A 9,102-nucleotide genomic window follows, 5' to 3' on the forward strand; every position below is an offset into this window, starting at 1 on the left:
TATTATTATTATTATTATTATTATTTATGTGTAAAGATCTATATAAAGATCAAGTAAAAATGTAATGTTTTTACTAATGTTGGTGCCCACTGATATCTTATCAGAAAGGGTATTGCCCTTTCTTTTGCTTATGGAACCATGTGTTATGTTTCCACATCACCTAAGCAGTAATCACCTGATGGGCTAATGATTTACAGCAGGCTTGTTTGATTGTCCTCAAGCTGTTCGGAAACTGGCATGCCATAAAAGAGGCTCGTGCTCTAGATACACTCTTAAAAAAAAAACACTGGGTAAAAAACAACCCAAATTGGGTTATTCTTAAACCAACGGCTGGATAAATATAGGACAGAACACATTTTGGGTTAAACTAACCCATCAAGTTGGGTTGTAAATGGGTTGTTTATTTAATCCAATGGATGGTTTCATTTTTATAAAAATGCTGGGCTAATTTTATTTAATAAATGGGTTAATATTTTCAGGGTTAATTTTCCCCTTTGAAAATACCAAATATAATATATCACATTTAATATATCACAATATAAACAAATATGTCACCATGGCATCTCCTTTATTTATACACAAGAAGGTGTTCAGAAATGTATTGCTAGAGCTGCTAAAGTGGTGTTTATATATATAGACTTTGAAGTAAATGACTCAAATAAGTCATATTTAAGGTGAAAACGTCAGATTTTGATCAAAGGAGACGTTTAAAATATCCTTAAAAAACCCATGTGTAACCAACTTACAATCCAGTGAGCATTACAAACAAGTAAGCCAACATGAACGAAGATAGCGGTGCATTTAATGTCACGTAAACTGGACTGTTATCGCACATTTTTGCTTTTTCTATTGTACAGTAATCGGTTTGGGGATAAATATATTGATACGAACCTTCACTCAGTCATGTGTTAATTTTTAACACACCTGTGTGTCTAGTTTATGTGTCATGCTATGTGTTAAATATTTCCACACAAATATGTGTTAAATATAAACACAAAAATAACACAGATGTGTTTATACTTTTTTTCCCTACAATTATCCTAAAATGCTATTTGTTTGCCTGCTAAAATGCTACTAAAATGCTCACAAAATTAACAAACAACTGCATTTCAAGGTGACATTTATTAAAATCATTTAAACAGATGTAAGAATTAAAACTGAACATCTTCCGGTTCACGGTGTATGATTTTGGCCACGATTCTCAGATTTTGAGAATCCTAAAATATTCCTATAATCCTAGGAAAGAAATCTGAAGTCTCTGATCGCTAGTTTGACATATTCCCATAACCCAGCTTTTTTTTAGAGTGTCGACTTTAGCTGGATCTTAAAGTACACAGTAGGCTATTCCTTAACATATTGACAATAACAAGGTCTGTCATACGTCCAATTTCCGGAGAGGATCTGATGCTGTGAAACTACTGGTGATCATATCCTCACCACACAAAATTGGATAGCTAGCTATCCAATTTTGTGTGGTTTCTGCAAGTCTGTTAGATATCTAGCTAGATAGATAGAGAGACAGACAGACGTGCGGGAAAAGAACAACACCTCCAGCATTGTTTTAATGGCAGCAAAGAGTTTTAGATCAGTGCACACGGGCGCTTTGAGCCGGGTAGCCATTTCTTATGAAGCTGTCTCTCATAACATTGGGTTAATCATTAATATGATTAAAACATGGAAATAAATATAAATAAACTTCTATTTAGTTGCATTTTACATACACTGCCATGGAAGGCTGAGCCCGGTCAGTGGGGACATTTAAAGTTCAGGCTAATCCTGGTTGAAAATAGCATGAGTGTGGAAATGCCTGCACAGATTTAAATCTATGGAAACACGTGGAGAGTGCTTTCATTTAGAATGAGGTACATGCACACTACTGTAAGTTTGTAATTAAATATTAAACTTGTACCTAGGTACACCTTTAACAGTAAAATGTAAATTCCACAGACCACCTATCCACAGATTTATGAGTCATTCCATCTCAAGTGGTCCAATACAGGTTGCTTGACCTAATAAAATTTTTGAGTGATTACCTCTATGTATTTTTTTTTTTAACTTAATTATAATGGCCTTCTTTGTGTCATGGCACATAACAAAATTTGGCTATACAGCTGTTTACGGAAACCTCAATATCTCTACTTATGATGAGCCTAGGACCGTGAGGGACAGATTTGAAGACCCCTGATCTGTCATGTTGGTACAGGTGTACAGTTGATATGTGTGAATAGATTTTATCCAAATATGGAATTACAGTGTTCAGTTGGATGTTTTACAAATGAACAGTATTTATAGGCCTACTTGTTTTTGAGTTATTGAGGTATTCAATTCAAGGGACCAGTCAAATGGCCTTGTAACTATAAAAACTCAATAATAATAGCTATATATTATTACATATATTATTATTATTATTATTATTATTATTATTATTATTATTATTATTATTATAGTGAGTTGTGATTTCCACCTCTGTAACTAAACTAAAAAATAAATTTAAAAAAAATCTGTTTATGCTTCACAGACCCCTGGGGGTCCTCACGTTCCACTTTGGGAACCACTGCTGACAACAGACCTCTCCCCAGGTCAGGATAAACTTCATCAAGCTACACTGAGCATTAGGTCTTGTATGGGGTATTAGAGGCATTACTGACCTTTCACTGTAACACTGAGGTGATATACTGTATGGAGGCAATTTATGCAGAATGGCTTTATAAATAAACAGGTACCCATGGACATCTCTTCTTACACTGGGAAAAAGCCACCTCACCTTTCTATATGAAACACAGTGATGAGTATCACTAGTTATGAAACTGTGAACAGAATGATGTACACCATCAAGAGGTTTAAATACACAGAAAGCAGTATAATTTATAATATTTAATATTATATATTATGTTTTGCACTCTCGACTGGTTTATTTACTCTTACTTATGCTTATGGTATGTGCTGTAACATTTAACCTATGTGTCTTATTTAACACTGGGAGTTTATATCAATCTTTATCCTTTATTTATCTTGCATCTTTAATTTGAGATATAGTCTATAAGTGTTAAACATTATCAAGCAAGGCAAACACAAGTATGTTTTATAAATTTGTATAATATTTATACTGTATATTATGAATGCCACTGTAGGCCTGCCTTTGGTTATTTATTCATCAGTGTAGCCCATAATAATATACAGTATCTCACAAAAGTGAGTACACCCCTCACATATTTGATTATATCTTTTCATGTGACAAGACTGAAGAAATGACACTTTGCTACAATGTAAAGTAGTGAGTGTACAGCTTGTGTAACAGTGTAAATTTGCTGTCCCCTCAAAATAACTCAACACACAGCCATTAATGTCTAAACCACTAGCAACAACAGTGAGTACACCCCTAAGTGAAAATGTAAAATTATGGACTAATGTCTAAACATTATGGACTGTATATGGTAAATATTCATTCTAAATAAAATAAAAAACATTTGAAAGGTGTTTGACTATTTAGAAGTATCAACTCAAAGCACAGTATTCTTCACATGTACATTTTTTGATTCACAGTCTGTCCTTAAATTTGCACAATCATGCTACACTACTGTTCAATCCACTGTGATGTTCATAAATTGTGCTGACAGTTTTGCAAAAGCTGTAATTTTATTGATTATTCTCAACTGTATCATCACCTTCACAGCATTTATTCAAAAAAGAAAAATGGACCTGCTTAAGCCATAGCAGCAGTGTGATATAGATGATGTACACATGAAATCACTGTACAGTTTGACAGTAAAATTTCATGCAGCAAAACAAGTGGACACTGCTTTGATAAATTCTTTGAATTACTGAAATTCATGTAATTGACAGACACAAATGTTAATTTATAGTTATTAACTATCAAAACCCACGAAAAAGGTCATGTTAAGAAATGACGTGTTCCAGTACTCCCTGCCGAATCAGCTGCTCACACTTCCATCGGGGCAGAAAATGCTGTGAAGACAAAAGAGTGGCGTGTAAATGCAACGGGCAACACGTAATCTGACTTTTTAAAAAATATATGAATGAACAAATGTAAGATCAGTCTTAATACCTGGCTATTCTTCTTTAAGAGAATAACTGTTCCATCATCGATTTCAAACTCCCCATGATCCTTCAAGCAGCGCACCTGAAAAGAGACAGGGAAGAGGAGAAAGGTGGATCAACACCAAAAGTGTATAGTAATTATTAAGGCATGATCTGAAACATGTTTATTACAACCATGACTCATATATTTGATACTTCTACCAATAAATCTAATCTTATCATACTACTTTCTCTGTGCATGATTTAGAGCAGGCTGAATTCTAGATCTAATGACCCATATATAAAGAAACTAATAATTTTATCCTATCAGTCAAATTTTGCACTGCAAACATCAATGACAGATTTAACTGGTATAAGCGGGATCATTCAAGGCTAGGTGTGCGTTACACTATTTTAATGCTCCGCTTTGCATCAGGTGGTTCTTTGACTCCAGCATCGTGTAATGTACACTTTTACCCGTGGATGATCCCTTACATAACTCACCTCAATATACAGGCTCTTAGGGGGTTTCATGTCTTGTGTTATGTCCAGACCCTCCTCTCCTCCAAGTGACCTCATATATGTGGCCAGTGACTTCTTGTACTGATTAAACCACTCCAACTAGCAGGTGATTGAAAAAAGCAATTATCCAAAGTTCAAAACAGGAAAATCAGGAACAAACCCGGGGTGTTCCTGATTTCTTTAATTGTGCCTCTTCGTCCTCCTTGCATCTCTACCTTATGTTTTCACTTAGGATGTGAGGAATGCAATAATGGGGTGATGAGACGATTCAGCAGTAAACATATTTGCCAAAAGAGACAGCCCTACTTTAAAGTGATGTTGATTATTGATGACTTTTTGCACAACTGTATTGCCAGTCACTGGCCATAATGGATCTGAATATACACAGTGTGATTACTAAATTAACTTCAATCAGAACATTAATGTACTTGTACATCCTATGACTAAATCAATGTTTAAGTTGATGTTCTAGCATTTACACCACTCTACACACCTGAGCATATTTTATTAATATACAAGCACATCTGAGAGCCAAGAGTTTTCATTTATAGCCCTTGTTTTTAAATTTAATATTATACACTTAGTATTCTTTTTTCCAGTACAATACTTCTCCATCCCCCAGTACAGTACTCTTTACCTCCCACCAACCAGCCTACCTTTATTTTTATTCCTCTGATCACATTTGAAGAATTGATGCATTAGATCAATTTTCAGCTAATGAGTTAACACACAGGTTCCCAACGCTGGTCCTGGACTATTCCCTGTCCAGCATGTTTATGTTTTCCTTGCTCCAAGTCATCCATGCTAACTCATCAAGGTCATCACCTGATTAATTGGATCAGGTGTGTTGGGAGCAGAGAAAACACTAATATGAGTAGGGCAGGGGGTACACCAGGACCAGGGTTGGGAACGTGAGTTAACAGATGTAGGAGACATTGACTAAAGTACTGGGATACAACCCTGATACAACCAGTATTAAAAATGTATCACACCTCCTCTGCACACATGTGGAACCGAATTGTTGTGGGCAACACACTTCCATACTCCCATCTGAGAGCACGGATTCGCAGGAGCCGGTCATAACTGCGGAAACAGGAGAGGTGGGTAAGAGGAAATCATGAGTTTGGATATACAGGATGTTAAGATAAATGACTTACAGGTAGGCTGCAGTACAGCGCTGGTTCCTCAACAAGCTGCAGTGACGAAACTTGATGGTTGGTATTAGTTCAGTTTTGCCCTCAGTCTTGGCTTCATTCCTTTCAATAAAAATTAAGAAGAGAAGCGACGTCAAACGCAAGACTGTGGTGCTATTTTAGATCATGAGAAACTGTTTATTGGAGAGCTATGAATAGTTGCTATAATATGAGAATATGGTTAAATTCTTACACATCACTTTGGTTTTGCTCGTATAAAGCTTTCATTTCTTCAAGCACTTGTCGAATGCCATCCTCCTGTTGAGACACGACTCTTGAGTTGATTAAGTGTGCATTGAGACAAGCTTAAACCACAATTTATTTCACAAGGTGCGCTAATTTGGGTCAGTCCTAAAGACTTAATCGCATTCAATGTTACCAGTTTAACTTTGTGAATTCATCACTGTCCTGAACTGGATAGGGCTCTCCAGCTCACAGCACAGCTGCACATCAGAGCTGGTTACATGAGTTAAGAGAGCAGGTTTCCTCAACTGACTGAGTTGCACTTGCAAGAACCATTGTTCCCAACGTCCAATCACTCAGTGCGTTTACATAGACAACAATAATCCAATATTAACCCGATTAAGACAATACTCTGTTTAAGAAACTACCATGTAAACAGCAATTATTGATGACCTTAATTCGACTAAAGTCATACTTGAAGTAAACCCAAATCGAATTAAGACATGTGGAGTATTTCTGTTTTAGTCGCGTTATCATCGTGCATTACAGACATGTACACACCTTAATCACTGAAAAGAAATTCTCTTATATTATGAACTGCAATTAAGACACCTTGGATACGGGGAATACTGGGTTATAGTTTCTGTTTGTGTGTCTCTGTGCTATCAAATACCTATGATGAATATATACATTTAATTACCTCTTTGAATAAGCTGATCACCTGCCATCTTTATTATAGTAGACTTATTTTGTAGTAGGACCCTGTGTGCTGTGTGTTTTGTCTATCTGTCTGGCACCTGCACCAGTAGAAACCGTCCACGCACTGTTGTTATCAACGTGTATAAATACTTGTTTTACATGAATAAACTGGAATGTCTCTGTGAGCATGAATGTGTCAGTGTGTGTTCATCTTATACTCCCCAGATCGATCTGAAACGCTCTGAGGAAAGCCACACTTTCTAAGCACAGAACTAAAACTTAATAGAAGTAATTGTAAAACAGGCTGAAAAGGCTGACGGAGATCTGAAGACATAATGTGAGATTCCTGAGATACTTGGAAATTTAACAATCACACTATTAATGTTGTGCGGGATTTTTTACCGCATTTTGCGACAGGACACATACACACACGGCAGTGCTCAACCGTTTGACGACAAACAAGAGAACACGGCTGCATCCGAAACCAAGTTAAGTATGTGGTTTCGGACGCAGCCCACGGCTACAAGCAGTCGTCTATTTTCACGTCTAGCATGAGAAATAATTAACTGCACTTTACGCTTTTCTGAAATTAAAAATAAAAACACCCAAAACTATATATGGTACCATAACGAAGACGAACTGTATGTCGATACGTGAAATTCTGGAGGTAATGTTGGATGGCGTGGCGTGTGGACGTAATGACGTGTGCCGTTAATTGATCTATGTTCTATAACATGTAAAACAGGAACATGAAAGGAATATTCTAAAAGCGACTCATGTAAATACCTTAATCACAATACTGTCTTATTCAGAATAAGGTAAATAATTAGATTATTGCTGTCCATGTAAACATAGTCACTGATTAACACTGTTTGTCCCACAGTTGTTTGAGTCAAGAAACGTTTGTCACAAAATTTTGAGCTTATAGATACCCATGACTGGGTAGTCAGTCCCTCCAGGATATTGCGATCACAGAAATTAACGCAAAATCAAGCAAATGCCTTAATATTCAGAGGAGCTGGCAATTATTCATACAAAAAGACACATCATGTGACGTCATCACTCACATTCAGCCAAAGCCTTCTTTGATTTGTGTCGAACATGAATACAGCTGTCATTTACCAACAATCACTGCAATTTTGCTAATTTAAGTAGTTTTCTACAAAACGACTCAGCAAATTGTAGGGGGGAAAAGCTGCAGCAAAATCAAGATTTTTTTTAACAGCATCAATCACAAAGAAACTCCATACAGAGTTTCATAAAGTGACGATCATGATGATTCAATAAATATGTAAATTAGTGTGTGGCTTCAGGCAGATTGAATGCAGTAGCTACTTTCCACTGAAATGCCCCTAAATTGCATTAACATTAGACCAAGGCCCCCCAAGGCTTGTGTGGACTGTTAGCTACGAGTGAGAAATGGTTAGAAGTTTTTGGTTGCGATGAGTCCTTAAGCTAGAGCTGCACAATTTCTGCAGTTACATGGTGAAATGTAATGTGCTAGGGCAAAACTTGAAAAACAAACGTTGTAGCTGCATTAGTAGTTGATAAGTCCGTATTTAGTTAACATGTGCTCAGTCGTGCCTGCTAAGCCAGCGGTGATGTTAGGAAGCTAAAGGTTAAATAATAACAGCGAGGTACATACGTTAAAAGCAGGTAACTGGCCATCACTCATCCGGTGAAGTTCCCTTACAAGTTCAACTGCCTTTTCGCAAAACATTATTAAGCAGCTCTTTGCCGAATTTATCCACTAAAAAACAAGCAAATAAATATGTTCTCTGATGTGCTGTTATGTTTTCTTGTTATAAAACCTCGTATTAGTACACGTACAGCGAGCGCACGACAAGAGCCAGTTTTCGCGGCAGAATGTGTTGTTTGCACCACGTGACCGTAGAAGTACGGAAAGCCTAGAGGGATAAAGCAAACACAGCTGACCGCAGACCTGTTTCACCAAGCGAGCTGAACAAACTCAGAGTTGCAGAGTAAGTTTTGAGTTAACAAAACCAAACAAATCCAACCCGGGTGATTTAAGGTTAACAGATTTCATAACATTGGTTATCAACTTTCTTAGTCAACCCGGATTTAACATTGGATCAAGGTTTACTCAGCGTGCACACAAAAGCCATATCGTTTGCAGCAAACAGCCAATAGGGTGAGCTTCTTCTACTTTTTGTTTTAATGGCAAACCACTAAAGGTGCATTACCGCCACCTACTGGACTGGAGTGTGGGCAGTAGATTCGCAGGAAAAAAATAAAAAAAATAAAAAAATAACTACTACTACTAATAATAATACATAAATAAAAGAAAATAAAGAGATAAATAACGATATACTAGATATTCCTACTAGATTACTAAAGTCTCCCACTTATCCCAGTATTTTTTAGATAGTCTATCAGGGGTTGGTGCATTTTCCCAGATGTTTTCCCCAGAAAGTTCACTAGTGTCATGTTTTGTTTTCCAATCTGC

The 9,102-nt window shown here is 36.6% G+C and overlaps 1 protein-coding gene across 3 annotated transcripts; it reads right to left on the minus strand.

The window, feature by feature from the left end:
- Nucleotides 1-3,617: 3,617 nt before the first annotated feature.
- Nucleotides 3,618-8,813, minus strand: LOC108261817 (DNA replication complex GINS protein PSF1). 3 transcript variants are annotated; one of them, XM_053679691.1, is made up of 7 exons: nucleotides 8,281-8,813; nucleotides 5,947-6,011; nucleotides 5,718-5,816; nucleotides 5,553-5,643; nucleotides 4,543-4,659; nucleotides 4,067-4,141; nucleotides 3,618-3,966 (listed from the first exon to the last, which is right to left on the minus strand). In XM_053679691.1, the coding sequence occupies exons 1-7, from the start codon at nucleotides 8,353-8,355 to the stop codon at nucleotides 3,898-3,900; spliced, it is 591 nt and encodes a 196-aa protein (XP_053535666.1). In that variant the 5' UTR covers nucleotides 8,356-8,813; the 3' UTR covers nucleotides 3,618-3,897. The 3 variants fall into 3 exon arrangements, with proteins under 3 accessions (XP_053535666.1, XP_053535668.1, XP_053535667.1); XM_053679693.1 differs by having other exon boundaries at nucleotides 8,466-8,758; XM_053679692.1 differs by lacking the exon at nucleotides 8,281-8,813 and adding an exon at nucleotides 7,703-8,254.
- Nucleotides 8,814-9,102: the final 289 nt, after the last annotated feature.

This window comes from Ictalurus punctatus, chromosome 3, assembly GCF_001660625.3.
Source record: "Ictalurus punctatus breed USDA103 chromosome 3, Coco_2.0, whole genome shotgun sequence".
Taxonomy (NCBI): domain Eukaryota; kingdom Metazoa; phylum Chordata; class Actinopteri; order Siluriformes; family Ictaluridae; genus Ictalurus; species Ictalurus punctatus.